Below are 19,563 nucleotides of genomic sequence, written 5' to 3'. Positions count from 1 at the left end.
AACATCTTTTCTACTGTGTTTCTTTCCTAGTTCAGTATGTGATTATTCTGTACTGCTTTATATAAGCTGTTATATATTACCAAGTGAACTGTCACTTATCGAGATAGAAGCAACACAATCTTAATTGTAACAAACTCTCTCGAGCACTGTGGCAAACTGTACCTTACTTTAAATAGTGTGGGTGGTCACTGACACATTGTCTTCTTGGGACCAACCATAGCTGTACAAACCCTAATGAGCTTTTAGGCATCTTTTAGGCAACCCCAAAGATTGATATACAGTATAATGGTATATCAGTGTCTTGAATATCAGTGTGCCTACTGAAAGGTTGTCGTACCAGACCTTCATACGCACATCATTAATATTGTGAAACACAGTATGCTTAGGTTTAACCATCAAAACTACTTGGTTAGGTTTAGAAAAAGATCATGAGTTAAAATAAGTACGCACCTATTGCGAAAGCGATGGAGCATGTAAAATAGGTCAAAGATGACTTTCGGTTTCACATGGGACACACACATAGGTCTCCTGGATGAAAGTCTTGTGTTTGTTTCACCCATCCATCCACCCCACCTTCTTCCAAATACAGACTTTCTTGCTTTTTATACTGTGTCACCTGACTTGCTCCTTTTTTCCCCAGATAATTGCTATGGTCACTCGAGGTTGCCATCTAACAAACCTAAATATGGTTGTAATGACCAACTTACAAGGTCTGCTTATATGGCCATTTACTTGTGAGGACAGGTTCAAATACAACATGGAGCAATAACGCTTCAGTAAAATGAAAACTCTCACATTTCACTGGCACAACAAATCTCTGTATCTGAATAATCCAGAGGTGGGATTTGGAGATTTGCTTAAATACCAAAAGTTGACCACAATGCCAATGATCCACTGTAGAAACAGAATCTGGATGGAGCACTTAGGCTGTGGAGAAAAGGAAGTTCAATGACAGTTGTGTTTTGCCAGATTTTAAAGGAGTATTCCAGTGATTTAGTATTGCGCTCCCATAAAGTTGGGGGACTTCGTCAAAATGGAAGTAGTAGAGGCCGAGATATCCTGACTTTTAGTCCCTAGTATGGGTCAAGCTCCAAAATCCTGGACCCAGTAATTCACCTCAATAGATTTTTACATTAAACTCCCTGTCTGCTAAACAGCCATGTCTTTGAAACTCCAGTTTGTAAAACAGACATGCTAAGTTTGTACTCTCCAAGCTCAAGATAACCACGATGGCATCACTATGACATCATTTGGGTTAATTTCTCAGACTTGATATTACACAACTGATGACAGGCCGATAATATTCCCCATGACAAGAAAAATTGATCTTGATGTTTAAAAAGGGTGGGGTGCCCCTTAAATATTTCATAAAGGTACTCACTCTGTGTTGGCTGTGCATCAAAAGCTTGAGACTGCAAATGCAACACATATCCCTGCTGCTGGCTAGAAATAACTGAAAAAAAAACTGTAGACATTCTGCAAACAGAATGTATATACTGTAAGCCTATCAAAGTGAAAACAGCAAATTAAAGTTGCTTTTTCTATTTGGAAAGGTCTTGGTTGTGCTCCACAGCTATTAAAAATAGCTGCTAGGCAGGATGAGCAAACAGAAATGCATGGACATGATCTGCTCACAAGACAAAGAGGCCACATTTGACTTAACAATCTGCACAAAACACTGATTTTGTATGTACATCAAAAGAAAAGTATCTTGTTTGCCATCTAACCAAGAGATAGAAATGGAAGATCAATACCAATCTCATATTTATGTTTCCAGTATGGATGTACCAAAAGTCTGGGATGTGTTTCCTTAACTTACCTCAAAGGCTGGAAGCGAAGAAAACTGCTAGCCTCTGTCAAAAGTGCAACAATATGGGTTCCAACAATTCTAAAGCTGTTTACACTGTACTCACACTGATGATCATTCAATCTGCCACACATCAAAGTGATGCCTTCAGGCAAGACATTTGAAGATTTTTTTTTTACAGAACTGCAGACATGAATCCCCTCATCTCAATCACACACACACACACACACACACACACACACACACACACACACACACATTGGATAATACAGAGGCTGAGCACATACACAGACATTAACAGTTACAACCTATAGTGAGCATCTGTGTTATGGAACACATCCTGTAAATAAGTGACAGTCTAGAATGAAGACATGATGATGACATGATGATGTGATGCCAGTTATCCATGTTTGGCTCCTGTTTCTCTCTGCCTGACAACCATTCAGGTAGGGGGTTGAGTGGGTTTGGGGTTTGTTTTTAATAAAGACAACTCAAAGGGACACTCGGGGGGGTGTCAGGTTCATTGATGATCACAACAGTCTTTGAAAGGTTTCTTCAGATGAGACATAAGGTAAGGTGTGGTGAAAGCTGATGCGCTCATCTCCACCCACAGCTCTGTGGGGGATATCATGGTTACAGATGCTAACCTGCCTAGCAACCACTGAGACATTTTTGCTTTGCCTACTGTCTCCTCCACACCACTATCACTACTACTGCACTGTTCCAATTTGCATAGTAACAGTGCAAATGTCACTGCTGGGTGTTACATGGGCTCAAAGCTATCTCTTTCTATCTTTTCTAATTAAACCTGAAAATATTACTGAAAAGATCTCCCAGAGTGAACATGACCCGCATGAAACTGCAAATGTGACTGTTTCTCCATTTATTGATCTCTGCACATTAGGGCTGAACAAGCCTCCATGCAGCCAAAAGCAGAAGCTATCCTGTTCAACCTCTAATTCATGGCTGTGATGTATGGAGTGCATATGCAGCTCTATGCTATTTCTGCAAAAGTTGCTAACAGCACCTAAGAACCTGATAAATCTGCTTGTGGAGGATATCCAGAACTTGGAAATGCTTGTTCAATGATGACATCCTGTTCCTTCCACAAATAAATGGGCTCCTCTCTTAGACAAAAGCATATTTCATTACATACGGCACTGTGATATCTTGGAGAAGTAGCACAATACATAACATGATACTATTTTGACTGACTGAGAATAAGAATAAGGTAAAGAAAGAGATTAGATTTAGATTTAACCAACTGACTTCCTATAAATACAATCATTGTTTCTGGCTTCATTCAACATTTTCCTTTATACATACATTGTAAATATTATATGTACATGTAGAATAACCTTTATTTGTACAAATATTTGAATTTTGACACTATAAAGTGTCAAAATAAATCAATAAAATTAAAACAGCAAATTGAAACTGTTTTCAAAGGCTCTGTAGGGCCATGATGAGTAAGAAGAAGTCATCTTTAAAGTTGTCTGTTCATAAGCACTGTTTATCTTAGATGAAAAGTTAATTGGGGTTTTATTGTCAAAATTCAAGATTTTGCTCCCTAGTGTCTATTAGTGATGTGTCAGTCGCGAACGAAACGGCTCTAAGAGCCGTCTCTTTGAAGTGAACGATCGGAGCCGGCTCCTGCCTGGGAGCCGGAGTGGGAGCCCCTTTGGTTTTTTTTTTTCTCTCGAATTTTTCTACGTTCAAGCAGCATGTGATTTGTCAACTACAAGATGTGTGGTGGCTTCTGTGTGTACGCACTGAGCGGGGGGGGTACAGACACAGCACACGCGTACACACACACACACAGAGCGACCGACAAAATGCCGGAAAGGTGACAAAATGAGTGACTGCAGGAAATGCAGTAAAATTTGCTATAAAGTATGTGTTGTACATTAGTAATTAATTTTACACATAATTTTACATTATTTTGGTAATAAATTAATTAAAGCAACAAAAAATCTGAGGAGCCACTGGGGAGCCGAAAGAGCTGGCTCTTTTATGAGAGCCGAGCCCTGAGAACCGGCTCTCTTAAAAGAGCCGGAATTCCCATCACTAGTGTCTATAGAGTTAGAGAGGATCTACTTCCACATTTGACATCTGTACTTCTGGCCAAGTCCAGTTTATCTAATATTTTCCTGTTTCAAGCTGAAGACTCAGATAAAGAATGTAGTACTCCTGAGCTCTGGCTGCATTTTACCTCATCATACATTTGTGCTCTTTGCTTACTGGGGACCTCCCAGTGGTCAAGTCTACTTTCCTACTGCACAGTACTGCTGCATACTCTATGATCAAGCTCCTCAGACAGACCAACTGACATATCACACTTGGTTTGTTTGTTTGTGCTGATTGTTTGCACGGGAGTGTCAAAGAGACTGCGTTGGGGTGTAGGGTGGAGGTTCTACCTTACCAGCTTAACAGGATGAAAGTGACGATCCTACAAGGCTTTTAAATAACAGTGAATCGATGCTTCTCAATGAGTTAAATCCCTGTCATCTTCATGAAGGCGTGCTCACTGCATAATCTACCAACTGCAGCAGCCACATCAGCATGATGAGATTGAGTGGGAGTGGCTGTCTGCTGAACAATTAGCCTCAGCCACAACCTTCAGCTGCTGCCATGGATTATACACTGTCACTCATTGACAGCTTTCCCCAGCTAACAACTTATGCGTCCTTTTGAAGTAACAAAATCCCTAAGCTGCAGCATAAGAAAACCTCCTTCCATCCTGTCCTCTCTAAAAGCCAGCGTCAAATGTATGCTGTCTGCATCTGTGAAAGACAGTGGGGGTGGGAGAAGGGATATTGTGTACTCTCTGCTGTTGCTTTGATGTTCAGCAGTAATAGAAAAAGGGGTTTTGGTTCCTGGCTGTGCGGGTGCTGCTGTGAGTTGCTGCAAATTTTTGACTGACAGAAACAAATGAGTATCATGTTCATCTCTGAGTCTTTGAAGCCGTGTCAATGTCACCACACTGTTTCCTCAAATCTATGTAATGGGAGTGGGAGAAATTGTCAGGCCTGCCTGAGCTCAATTTCACACACTTCATGAAAGCCAAGACTAGGTTGTCATTCTTACTTAATCCATACAAGGCTCGAGGCACTGTGGGTGGATTTGGTCCACGACATCTCTGAAGTTGAACAGCAAACTATTAAACTCTGCCTGCTGACCAAACAGCCTAAAAGGGCTGAGTTGAAGTGGGGTTACTCATCCGTAAAAAGCAGTAGTTCGTCTTGCACCTCCAGGGGGTGGCTGCACAAAGATATGCTAGAATGTCTGAAAGTGGTAGGTCATTCTTTGTTTCAACACTTGTCTAATGTCCCAGATGCTGAAAAGGTGTAAAGCATCTGTCTCTTCAAGACACACTCATATTCTTTACTCCTACCAAGTCTAACTATATCACTGTGGAAATGGCCTCAGGGATTGTCAACTGTGATAATGGCAGCTCTCTGTCTCATTGAAGCATCAGGAAAAAAGTGGCTCTCGTGATATCAGCACATATGATCATACAGAAGGTGCACCAAGCTGCTGTGTTTATCTGATCCTTGTTAAGTTCAACCATTGAATGATCTGTGTCGGTGAGAGAGCATTGATTTGTATGGGCGAGGCAGTGGTGAGAGTGACAGCCTGGGAAAACCAAAAAAAAGCAAAACAATCTTTAGCGTGGCACATAAAAAGGACTCAAGTGTGTGTCTGTGTTTGTTTATGGACAGCTGTTGGCTAGCAAATGCCAGCTATGCTATAATAATTATGAGTAAACAGCTTGTGCAATCAGGTTTGGAATATAATTAGTGACCAACTGAGACACGTATGTGGGTAAGCGTAAATAAAGGTGTATGAAATTGGCCACGATTTCATCTAGAGACACAAGTGTAAATGTGGCCTCAGTAATTTCCAAATTCACTACCCCTTTGTGGCTCTCAGTCCCAAGCCCATTGGTTCCTACTGAAGGCATAATTCTTTAGGCTTTTTCTCAACAGAGAGAATGAAAAATTCTAACATGCATTTTTTTGGAGGATGAACTCAGCAAGATGAACTTGGGAGTCCAACCTTTAGAGAATGGGGTGACGCCATATGCTCAATTTGCTATGCTGAATTTTTAAACAAATGTTACTGCAACGGGTAATTTTTGCCTGCAAACAGGTGTGTGCAAAATACCCATTATTTCAATGGTGAAGGTATAATTTGAGCTTTAGTGTCCTCATCATTGTTTGATAATACTCACAGCTAGAAGGATGCTAGTTTTAATTGCTATTAGCGTCTCTATCTTGTTATGTAATGTTATATAAAATTAACACAAAAATGTCTAATTCAGACATTTTCATTGAAAGCATAAATTGGACCAAATTATTAATAAACGATACTCTTTTTGGATCAAAGGCAAGCATGACAATCCAGCCTGACCTGTGTGGTTTTGGGGTGTTCAGGCCCTGTGTTTTAGGTTACTTCCTTTGTGCACACCTTGCTATGGATAACCCATTGCATGGAAAAAAAAATGTCTTTTGAGAAAATAAATCCAAGTTAATTCCATACACTAAGGTTATTTCACAAATGAAACTCTAGCCAAAGTTCCCTGAGGACAAATATTCTTTTGCATGCTTTGGCCTGTAGTTTATTTCTCATCCCATCCTGCTACTCTTCTCGCATTTCATCAGCCTCATCAGTCAGCAAAGCCATCAGCCATCATCACCAGTGTCTGGAGTCCATGGGGGATTTATTTATCTCACTGCTGGTCAGGGCAGCCGCCCCTCGATTACAAAGTCTCCTTGTAGAATCTAAGTGCTAAAGACTTTGTACAGGAGTTAATTATCATATACAATCAGTTTTAATAAATTTATTTTTTGAATTAATTATCTTTATTTTCATTTTCACTTGTCTTCATTCACTATGGCTGTGCTCTAAATCCATTCCAGAGTAAGCTATGATTCCCATAATAGCTTACTCTGTGGCTAGTAAATAGAGATGTCAGACACTATCATTATCATTTTACATCATCACGGGCAGGTGTAGAGTGATAGGACTGTAATTTACACGTACATAAAGCACTGGACACTGGGATTTTTTAAGGGAACTATATATAGTAGTGGATAAATGTCACATGGACAGTAAATATAGTGCACTACAGTGCCTGCTGGGATTGGGGAGTGCTATGAATCACAAATTTATTGGGGTCAGTGAGCTGGGAGGATTTTTTGGGATTTTGGGGCATAAACAAAATCATCTTTCCCTGTGGTCCTTCCCCTGTTTCATCATTTATCTATTTACTTATTTTTGTTTTGAATATCTTTGACATTTGTGCTGACTAAAAAAAGTCAACACAAGTTACTGGTGTTTTATTAACTGTTGTCATTGCTTGTAATGTATAACTTGCAACTTGTGATTCTCAATTCTCCCAGAAAGCAAGTTTTCTTCAGAGTGAGCAGAGCTGAGCAGCTTACAGAGGTTATATCCACTGTAGTGTGTCAGAGCTGTTGTTGAAGAATCTAACAAAAAGAGTCAAGAATCAGCTTTATGGAACTGATAAACTTAGCATGTTTGAAGTCTGACTGTGTGATAGATCTGAGCCAGTCAGTCGAACTGAACTCAGACCCAGGACTCATTAGAAGCTGACAGTCTCCTAAGACTCCCCAGTTCAAAGCCGATATGCAATTTCTTATTAGTAGGTCACTGAGTGTTGTGATTTAATCTGGCACTTGTTATTGATTTGGTAGTGAGTGCAGATGCTCACTCATTGGATAGGGCTTTGTTTATTCACCATTTTGCTGTTTCTAGTTTTCATACCCACATCAGAGTGACAGGCCATCGGTTAGTGGAGTGAAATTATCTCACACTCAGATGTGTGTGAATAGGCCCGGTAATAAGGACATTAAACATCTCTGACTGGAGAGGGGTGACCTTACTGCCACAAATATGAGCTATATGTTTTCTGGAGCTTACCAAGATAGTGAAGATGAAACACATCCTTCCCATTCCTATGCATATGAGTCAAAACCAAAATAGAAAATGGCAGTAATTGAACCAAATATTTTCAGAGCATTTGCATACGCAGCAGCAGCTCCCTTATTTAGCCCAATAAATGTGATGTCTTTTGTCCTTGGCTTAAACTAAAAAGCCTATCCACAGGAGATTATTTGTGGTCGATGAACTCCTGACAAGTACTGTACATTTGTGCCATAACTGTTAAACAGCTAAACCAAATTTAGTCTGGGCAACAAAACAAAACAAAACAGAAAACAGTGTAAGATGTCACAGGTCTGCTTTTGACTGCTGAAAACACACTGTGTGCCTCAACACCAGTCATGCAACCATGATTTTTGCTCAGTGGACTGTAAAATAAAATATACATACTGTACACTATTAACAACAAAAGGGACATTATGCAGTCCAAGCGTGGTCATGGGGAAAAAATATACAGAACATGTTGTAACAAACAATTAGTCTGTGTAGACAGCATGGTGCTATACTGTAGAAAGCACTATACTAACCCCAAATCTAACCCTGACCTAACCCATGCAACATATATAGCCTCCCCCTAACACCACACGGCTGTGATTAAGTGTTATATATAGGGTTATATGCTGATGATCCATGATTTGTATCCTCAAATAAGGTCAGATTTTGGCCAACAAATATTATACCAAAGGATGCAACCTGATCACTCAATCACATAAAATTAATATGACTAAGTATTTTTGCATCTAAAGCAATGACTGTGGCTACAATAATATACAGAATTAAGTATCCAATTTAAAACAGTGTTGGCCTGCTGGTTGCAAGACAATGCAAAACATTGTGTTGTCTTTGGCTGATGTACAATTCTAGCATGTTTTGGAGGAATGTTGACTGTAAATAAAAATACTACAAAATATTATATATTTGATAAGAGTATTTTGATTATATAATAATATATTTAATTGCTGCACCCTTTTCAGCCCTGGGAAGTGTCTGTAGTTATTCCATACAGCCCCACAAACTTAACCAATAAGGTAGGGCAGTCTGTATGCACTTGAGGGGCAAAACCCAATCCAAAAATATAATAATACATACATAATATCATCTGGTGCCCAGGATATTCTATGGAATGGCCTTTAAATAGAAACATATTCCTCTTCTGCTTTGTAGGACAGAGCTGTGCAGTGTGAAAAAAGCAGAAGAAAACAGACGGCAGAGCAGTCCTCTGTGGTTTGGAGCAGAGGAGACTTTCCCAATCCTGTCACCTGACAGTTGAGGACTAGTCAGACCGAGACAGTGACAGTTTGAGGTCAGGGTGTGCTTCCACTTTGCTCAGTGGCCAGGCGACTGGAGAACTACAACATGCCCAGAGGAACAGCTCATGAATGGCAGATATCCTAAAAGTAGATAGACTCCCTACAAGCTCTGACAGTGCTTGTACACATGCTGATATAATCAAACAGGCAAACAGTGCTGTAGTGAGGTCACCCTCCAGCCACTGTGTCTATTTTCGACAGGTCCAGGACTTACTGGACAAATAAAACTTAAATATGTAATTAGTATGGCTCAGACTGGATAACAACTGAATGAAATAAGTGTTCATTAGGAGAATGTTAGACAAGAACAAATGAGAACAAACAGCATACTGATGATTTGAATATCCTAAGAGTCCAGTCAGTAATGAATTCATCCTCATGGTGTGACTGTTCAGTTTTGACATTTCTACAGTACAGTCGGACATTGGTGTGACTAGAGAAGTCACCAAAAACACCTGGATATATGGAATGATGATAGGTCGCACGAAGAGAAGAATACAGAAGAGTATTTAGTATTTAAGTTCCTTGATTAGTGTTTAAGATATCTTGTCTTTAACAAAAATGTTGGTCAAAGGTAAATGTCTTTGGTTCTGTTGGATAGATGACCTGATGGATGGACTGACCAACATGACACCACAGTTCTACATCAGACCATCAAAGACCATCACCACCACCATCAAAGATTATTGATTTTTGCATAGAAATGGCTCAGTGGTTAAATTGATTGTGCAATCCTGGAAATGTTGTTGGCTTTAGTCCTGTAAAAACCACATGTAATGACACCTAAAAGCCAAGGAGTCATTAAAATCAAAAAAGGTAACCCCCATGGAAACCATGAACAATCTTCCCAGTTATATTGTTAGATATTTAACATACAAAAGTGACATGTGACACCTCCTCAAGCTCGGGTCCTGGGAGTTTGAGGGTTCTGTGCAGTATCTTAGCTGCTCCCAGGACTGCGCTCTTCTGGACAGAGGCCTCAGATGCTGTTCCTGGAATCTGCTGAAGCCACTCTCCCAGTCTGTGGGTCACTGCCCCCAGTGCTCCAATTACCACTGGTACCACGGTTGTCTTTACTCCCCACATCTTATCTAGCTCCTCTTTCAGCTCTTGGTATTTTTTGAGCTTCTCACATTCCTTCTTCTTGATGTCACACTATCACACTCTCACTACTGCTTTGCTCTGTTTGTCTATCAACATGATGTGTGGTTGGTTAGCCACCACCATCTTGTCAGTCTGGATCTGGAGGTTGCACAGGATCTTGGCTCGGCCATTCTCCACCACCTCATACACACACACATATATATATGTGTGTGTGTGTGTGTGTGTGTGCGTGTGTGTGAGCCCTGGGATGATGCCCAGGGTGTACCCTTTCACTTGTCTAATGTCAGCTGGGATAAGATTCAGCTTCCTACTGGATTAACAGGTATAGATAATGGAAGGATGGATGGAAGCAGTAACCTGACTGAGGCTCTAAAGACCAAATTCACCAGATATACACCAGAAATCACTTGGGTTTATGAAATCAAGACATTCTTTGGGGCCCATAATGACAGCAAATGTCATTTAATTTCAAATTTTTCAGTCATTGTCATGTTGAAGGTACTTTTTGATGTGTAATGGTGCTACACAGAAGACAAGGGAGATCATAAAAAGGGGTTAGCAATTATCCTCTGTGAACCATTACTGTCACCATGACACAATACATTTCACGGCTATCTGGTCAGAAGTGGCTTGAAATATTTTACTCTGGAACTAAGTGTTGGACAGATGAATGGACAAATACAGTTCCACAGTTTCACATAATAACACCATCAAATAGTATTAATCACTGGCCTGCAGAGTGGCCTAGTGCTTAAAGTGATTGCAATTGTTTGATTCATGCAACAACACCATTCCCTGTCCTACAGCAAGACACTGAACCAGCTCAAGAGTACACTTTGTCACTTTTAGTCATCACAAGCGAGCAGTAGAAAGTAGATGGTACACTTTTCTACCAGTGGAAACAACAAATCAGATGAAGTGAAGACTAAAATGTACTACAGCCTGTACGTTAAATGATAAATGAAATTTTCCTACTTTTTAAAACCGTTGCTGTTGAATATTACTACATTAATAGCTGGCACTGTTAGCTCAAAGGAGGAAAGTCAATTAAATACAGAGGAGCACATTGAATAACTCTCTGGCTAATGTGCTGTATTTCCATTAATCTTCCTCTGTTCATTAAAATGTATATTACAATATAAGCACTTTTCAGAGTGACATGAAATTTACTCAGCCTAAAGCATATCCATACACAAATAAAAGAGACTCTAGCAGACTTACGAAGGGAGTGCCACTCGTCCTGCCTTATTGTCTTGGTGATGTTGTAGGAGAGGTTTTTGGGTATCGTAGCCGAGGAGTAGTGATACTTAATGTAGGAGCACCTTGCAATAGAACCTGCAGAGAAAAAAACAGATAGGATTGACTCATGGCTCATTACATAAGATCCACAAGGATGACACGTGGAGCAGGACTGAATGGAACGTTAAGATAACATTGTTTCACAGTGTGATGATTCAGCTGGAGAGGCTATGTCTGCAGTTATTAATTAAATTCCCAGACACTGGCAAATCACTTATATTCTCTAAAACAATAGCAATCTGCTGTTGTATGAGACACTACTGTGTCAACGCTGAAGAACACTTTCAACATACATTTCTATTACCTGCAACTCTGACACAATGGCTGTCAGAAAACTGATGTATTCCTCAAAAGCTATTAAATAATCAGTCAAGGGAGCCATTCATGGTATAATTGTAAATGTCTCTGAGAGTCCCCTGGCCTGCTGATGTGTGTGGGATTTCTAGATGAAATGTTTCACTGACAATGTAGACCCAACTTAAAATGACAGTCAGAAAGATGTCTGAATTAATGGAGATACGCTGAGCTGGCAAATACTGAACCACAATGGTGAAAGATAGAAAGAGATTATTGCTTGTTTGGTCACACACTTGCCACCACTTTCCTGACAAGCAACCTCTTGTGATCCTTTCAATAATGACTCCTCTCTCTCACTAGAAAAGGTGGCAGAATCATAACATGTTTTAACCTCTGTAAAATCTCAGGATGCATGGGTGTACAGAGCATCTGACTTTTACTGAAGACCACTGTTTGTATTCTGTCTCCTACCAAAACTGAATTCAAGCAAAACTACAAGTTTACACTAACCTTGACCATGGCCAGTTTCAGTTACCTAAACTTAACCAAACCTAGCGGCAAATCAGAAGATGGTCACATGAAATGAAGAAGAATAAGAAACAACAAGGTGATTTAATCAAAGGAGCCACAAATGAGTGAAAACGATGTGGAAACATGCTGGAAATACGGCACTTCTGTTTGTTTCCTGTATTAAAGTTAAGATCTCCTCATTGAGCAACACAGATCTGATATTTTCATCTACTACTGTCTTCATCTCTTCAGTGGAACAGAAGCTTCAGTGGAAGTCACCTCCTTCATGCATGTCGTGATTTATTTGCCAACTCTACTGCCGATGCACCTTTTTTAAAATTTTGCTTTTAACCACATAAATTTCCACCTCAGCTAAGTATAAAAATGTTCCCGCAATATTCAACTCTATGTGGATATTTTGTGATATTTGCACTTTATGTCATATGTGCTATTAATGTCTGCTGTTTCCTGTTGCTACATGTCAATTATCTGATCTAGTTTACTGTTGTCTCTGAAACAACGTGTTTGGTATGGCCCTCTGCCAGGGGCAGCACTGGACCTGTGCCAGTATTAACTCAATGTGAGAATGGTTGCTGTAATACTGTATTGTTCATAGCAAAACTGTAATTTTCTGGATGCTGGAGAAAGAGCTGCTTCTGTTAGACATCATTTCTGCATATCTGCTCTAATTATCACTGGCAAGACTGGATGGCTTACTGAAAATTGCATTATTGGAGTCCTGGGAGATTTGAACTGCGAAGACTGAGACCCCCCTGCATGCACACACACACACACACACACACACACACACACACACACAGGGCATAAACAAGCAAATTAAGGTGCCCACAACTGTGGTAACTACCCATTCATGACAATCTCTTTATCTGTGGTGAAGTCGTAACCATATCGCTCACACAGAGAGATGGGATGTATTTGATGAAACCAACCACACTTCAGTCTCTTAATACTTAAACAAACTTAAAAATATTTAACAAATGGGAGCTTGTAAATGATCTTTTTATTTGTCTCCATACACTGGTCTCCATAATCATACTATTAATAAAAAAAAAATGAATTGAATTGATACACTTTGAGCACATGAGGATATATAAAAACACTTTTTGTTATTTTTAGCCCTGTCTGGCAGTAGAATGGTCAGTGGGACTGTCTGTCAGTCTGGCCACTCTGTTCATATGAGGTCAGGGAGCTGCACAGGTTTTAACATTTCCTGGTTATGAGAAAAGTATGTTGGTCAAACCTGAAGGACGGTGATTTTCAAACACCACTAATTTAGTAATAACTTCATTGCAGCAAGTGATAAATCCAAACTCTAAGGTACAGAATATCCTTTCTGAAACATGTGGGTAACATCACCAATGTTACAACAGGTGGATATATGAAAATATGATTTCCAAGCTGAAAACTCTATCATGTATAATGGTTTCTATGCCCATGTACTGGATGGCTAACAGTCAGGTTACTCTGGTCTGTAAATGTCACTCCATTCATAACTCCAGGAAGGTACTCCTGTTCAGGAGTGAAATCCAATAAATGCTCCAAGCTTACACTCTCATCCCTAGTGTCTGGCATCATAATGCAGCATTGATTAATCAGTGATGTTCATATGTGATCCATGTGCTCAGTGAAGGCTTGCCTTAAGGCTCCCACATCTCCTGTTGGCTCAGAGTTGCTTCTCCTGTGTAGTGTTTGAAAATCTTAACTGTAACCCGCTGGCTTTAAGACACAGACCTCTGCTGATGTTACTGCATGAACAGAAAGGTTTCTGGCAGTGATCTATTTTGTGTAGTAGAATCATGGAGCTAATATGGATTTTTCTGATCTTTGATGCCTCTGAGTGATTGGTGGCAGCAGGGATTTCAATTAGGCCAATAAACTGATGACCCTGACAAGAGGCTCATCAGAACAATCTGGGAATGGGCTTCTATTACCCAACCAGCACTTATTTGAACAGAGCTCACCACTGTTCAGTAAGCCCCCACTCCATGTTCACATACAGATACTACATTAAGGAAGCCACTTAGAGAAGACAATCTACATTAAAATGTATGTGCACTGACATTGTAGGGTTTTAAAAGGCTGTTCTTCTGCTGCAATATGGACAAAAATACACCACGGAGAAGTAAGAATGGGCCGTATGTAATTGGTGTTCGTTCACATGAACATTTACCATTCAGGTAATCAATATTTCTCTGCCAACTGTTATTCTGGAACACTCATCCTATTATATTGGTAGGGCTGGATGTGTTGTTGAAGAAGTACTTGGGTTTAAAGAGTGGGAATTGGAGGGTGAGGGCCCTGTCCTGAAAAGTGGCGAGAGTCCATTAAGTTAAGAGATTTTGAGCAGATGAAGGAAGAAAACAACCATTTTCTCATGTCACTGGCACCACAAGAGGTGCAAGAAGTGCTCTCGCTCCTCCAATAGGAAAAATGGAAAGTGTTTGCACCTCAGTCAGGGAACCAAAGATACTCTGGCTTGTTAGAATCTAAAGTCCTTGCCATTCCCTTTGCTAGGGATCAAATAGTGGAAGACAAAGCATTATAATAGCAGGAAATCAAACATTGGTAACTTCATTTCCACCTTGACATCTGTCAAGATTGCCAAATTCTCTTTAACCTCTGCTTCGAATTACCTTTAAATGCATTGACCCAGTAGGCTGTTTGCCAGTGCCTTCCAAAACATTCCATACAGCTTTTTATTTTCTGATCTTCCACCTTTATGGCTATTTTCTGGTTAAGTTCGCAAGCACTACTTAGGTAAGGGTAAGGTTCAGGAAAGATCACCTTTATGGTTAACAGAAGCCAACGCTGACTGTTGGTAGGAGACCATCTCGGTCAGACTTTCTGCTGAGGTATAACTAGGTCATGCTACCTCTGCCTTTGGAACCAAGAGAGTACATTTATTAGTGATGCAACTACAAGCCATTGTAAGCATTTGAACAAACAACCGGTAGTTGACTTTTCTTGAGACGACATTCTCCAATTTGTGATATCTGGGTTGAATTCACTCACTTTGTCCAACAAGACTGAACATCTGCAGTCCCACTAGTGGCCTCTGGAAGCTGCGATTTTTATTACATCCCATATTATGAAAGTGCAATCAATAAACGGATGACTTTGAGAATCCTCTTCAGTAGGTGGCCAAAACTGTACAGGTTGACAGTAGAACAAAACAGGTTGTAGAGTCACCAAAGACTTTATTCTGGCTAGAATGACGCATGGACACCAAGTGTCACAGAAATATGTAAATTATGCTGTATCTTGTGTGCAGTAACATATTTTAGTGTAAGTTTGGTGGTAAATGCAGAACATCAGGATCATAATTATTGAATATATGGCAGTAACATGGTCCAAAATGAGAGAAAGCTTTTCTAAGGAGCAGACAATCAGTATGTGTTCAGTGATTACATGGTGATCTGAAAAATAAATTTTGACAGGCTCAGCCAAAGTGCGGATTTTGGCCTGATGGTGGTGCTTTATGAAAGTTCACTGGGATCGTGAATATCCGTACCAGATTTCATGATATTTTTGCCAATAGCTTTCAAGCTTTCTCATTGTGGCCTAAAGTTTTAGATGAACAGATCAATCAACACTGCTATGATAGCTCATGACGCAACATTTTTAAATAATTTCATTGTAACATAAAAAATGCAAGTAGACACCCTTGTGTGTGAGGTGCATTAAGAAACTCAATACTCTCTCGTATTACTGAATTATTTGATATTATTAAATTGTAATTGTATTGGGTGATGTTTTGGATTTCTCTGCCTTCATCAAATTATTTATAGAGGTAGACATTAGCAAAAGACATAATATTTGATATAAACAAAGGCTATAACTACACACACACACACACACACACACACACACACACACACAAAATCATTAATCTGCATTGACAACAACTACATGGCTGCACACTATTAACATGTTACTCTGAGTCAAAAACACATCTTGTGAAATCACCTTCACATATTTAGCTGCCGTACAGACTCCTTGATCAGAAGGGCATTTTGTCGAGGGAATTTATCGCAACACTTCTCAAGATATCCACTGCAGTTCCACTTAAGTCCAACATAAACCTTACATTTGCCACACTTTGACTTGCAGTCCCCATATAACTATGCCACCTTGAAAAGTGACAGCGCTACAGTGTACTGTTGCAGAACTAATTAACCAGGCATTTCTTTATTTCCTCTGCAGAGTCATGATGTGCTTCAAGTGACTGTTTCCCCCATGACAGTTTTTAAAGTTCCAGCTTGTCTCCAGGCATTGATTAAACCCTTAAAAACTCATCTCTGTTCATCAAAATTGCATATTTAGAAGGATTTTTTTTTTTCCATGAAAAAATCCCTTCATGGCATACATGGGCTTACTCTACAACTTTGCCTTCATGTACAGAAGTATGTGCTGATCTAAGTAGTCCCCACCTCTATCTCCACCCACCCTTCAGCCACTTGTATGAAGCTTTGACTCTCCTCATCAAACACACTAACCAGGAGCTTAGCTATCTGACAAACTGTTTTGAGTAACGTTTGCTGTAGCTTTCTTTGTCACCACCCTCAAGCCATATAAAATGTCCTGTCAGCGTTTGACATGAATCATCATGTAACTTGGCAGGCTGACGTAGGCTAATGTTATCTAGCACACAGCATATTTGTTTGGGCACAGTCAATGGATAAAACATGAGAAAAATAAACTTACTGGTTGACTAACATGTTGGCTCATACTAGCTGTGTCCCCAGGATAAATGGATGGAACAGTGTCAGACTTCAGTACAAGTTTAATGGCAAAACAGTGCTCTGGAAAAAGGTTAACTGCAGGCTACAATTTGGCTCTCATGCTTCCAGATCCTTTGGTAATACATGAAGGCTCAACATTTCTCCTTTTGCAAGTTGGCAACCAAAAACAGAACAGAACAAAATACCGATATGTACCTATACCTGGCTTCTCCTCTGATACCCCTTGCTTCACCCTAGCCCACCCCACAAGTTGACGGGATTGGTTCCTTAGGTTTGTTACATATGAAACCTTTGCTGTGTGAATCCTTGTTTGTGAGACTGTTGTTTTACACTGCCGTTCCAAGGCTGGAAGTGATCTGCCATGTGATCCGCCATCCGCCATCCGCCATCCACCATCCGCCATGACTGTTAGGATATGTCTTGCAGCATATAAACAACACCATATGGACATATTAACAAGGTTAAAATATTTGATTTTCATCAGAGGGGGTCTGTAATAAAACAAACGCTAAAGTCACCACACTGCCAGCTGAGCTCTCAGCTCTCGCTGGCTCTGAGCTAATGCTGGGCTTATCCTCCCCCCAGCTCTCCCACTGATAACACTGAGCATCAGATAGCAGGGATACATGCGTGTGCATTATACAGAGAAGATCTGTCAGTAGCTTAAAGCCTCCCTGTTTTCTGATCGGCTCTTGTTTTAATTTGCTCCATGTAGTATTGATACATTCAGTATAATATCCCGTAAAATAATACACAATTTACCATCATTAACCACAAAATGTCAGGACCTAAATGTTAACCATTATTAACTTAACTCACTAACAATGGAGTATTTCAAGAAAAACCAGACTTTAACTCAAATGACCACTCATGATGTTCATGCTATAGCCGTCATGGCTCTACAACTTTGGAGCAGCCTTTCTTATGATTTCATGGCATCTTCATGTCATATCAGGTTAACCGTAATTACCAGTTTCCTACTTGTAAGTAGCGGTTTCACATCAAATCCAAGTTATAGCTATGACTAGGAAACACATTTATCTGATCGCTCAGATATCAACTTGCCGCTTAACGATGCAGTAATTGCTTGAAAATCAAACATACAACAGATGGATGCATCACGAGCCAGAGAGTGTCATTTAAGGTCATTACATTTACTTTAAGGATACTGCGTTACATTAGCAATGTACAGCATTTTTAACCTTCATGTGGGAGGTTGTCATTGATAGAACTGAACCGAAGGACGTGAGACCCAACCCAGGACTCGTACGGGTTTGGATCCACGATTTATATGGTCAGTCAGACCAGGTTGGTCCTATTCTATTACCACAGGGCCCGGGTCTGTTTAACATTATGTGTAATACCTGAGTGAAGGTCCGGCTGCGATTATACAGTACTGATCATTATGGAAGTGCTGCGTGTGTGTTTTATAACTTGTAGTATTGCAGCATTAGGATGAGAAAGTGTGGGCCAGGAAATAAGGTGAATAGCCAAAAGAACCACAAAAGACTTGTTTCCAAGAGCACACGTCATAGCAAATTAGCAATGCTAATGTTCACAGCTATTGCAAAGAATGAGCAATTGTTATTATAGTTCAAAAGGGCAAACCGTCAAAGTTATCTTTATTATGGTAGATGCAACAAAACTGCACAGCTGATTCTAGTCATGTTTGTCACGTGTCACTGTGACAGCAAGTGGACTTTTAAGATGAAATAAGTGGCGCTGTTTCAATCGGCAAGAGAGGAATAATGGAAAACCTGGTAAGCTGCTGTGTGCTGACAGTCACCAAATATGGCATCTGTTGATCTCAAAATTAGTCACAAATGACACAATATACATGGATACAACTAACTGGATAGGTGTTGCCAAGCAAAACGTTTTACCCAGAAAATGATCAAGGTCCTTTTAATTTTATAGCAGTAAATAACATGAGACTGGAGAGTGAGGACAAAAGCACATTCTGTGAACCCACTGAGTCTGCTTTTAGAGTGCATTTCCTAAAATATATTCATGCCTCAGGTAATCCAGTATTCCAATTTAAATATTTATAAAGGGAAATGCCTTTTTAAAAAATCCTAAAATGTTCAAAATGCAGCAATCAGCAGCCCGGTCTCGACCATTTCCAAATATTTACCTGTGGAGGAGCAATTATGTATTCACTCCAAAACAAAGTCATTTGGTCTGGGTCACTGAAGATCTGAACTAACATGAGTCAACAGCTTTTTGCAGCATTCAACAGCCGTTCCTACAGCGGCAGCCGCGTGACTCAGTCCTGGGCCTGGCAAGCACACAGGAACATGTTGAGAGTGAAAGAAACAGCACAAGAGAACCATGACGGAAACATCTTTTTTTTTTTTTTGGAATACAACCGGATTTCATATTGTAAGCACATGTTGCTGTGTCCTAATGTAAAGCTGTATCTATCAATGTTTTTGGCCACTTGGGGGCAGCAAAAAACACAGCCAATAAATAAAGTTGTTACTTCAAATGTGTTATCAAATAGTTT

At 40.0% G+C, this 19,563-nt stretch overlaps 1 protein-coding gene across 1 annotated transcript in view; it reads right to left on the bottom strand.

The window, feature by feature from the left end:
• Positions 1-19,563, bottom strand: part of tmem178bb (transmembrane protein 178Bb) — a 122,695-nt gene that overhangs the window by 47,904 nt on the left and 55,228 nt on the right. The window contains exon 3 of the mRNA XM_076722039.1: positions 11,410-11,523. Within this exon, the coding sequence (XP_076578154.1) occupies positions 11,410-11,523 (114 nt within the window). The remainder of the gene's footprint in view (positions 1-11,409; positions 11,524-19,563) is intronic.

This window comes from Chaetodon auriga, chromosome 22, assembly GCF_051107435.1.
Source record: "Chaetodon auriga isolate fChaAug3 chromosome 22, fChaAug3.hap1, whole genome shotgun sequence".
NCBI classification, from domain to species: domain Eukaryota; kingdom Metazoa; phylum Chordata; class Actinopteri; order Chaetodontiformes; family Chaetodontidae; genus Chaetodon; species Chaetodon auriga.
This window is presented reverse-complemented; position numbering and strand designations above follow the sequence as displayed.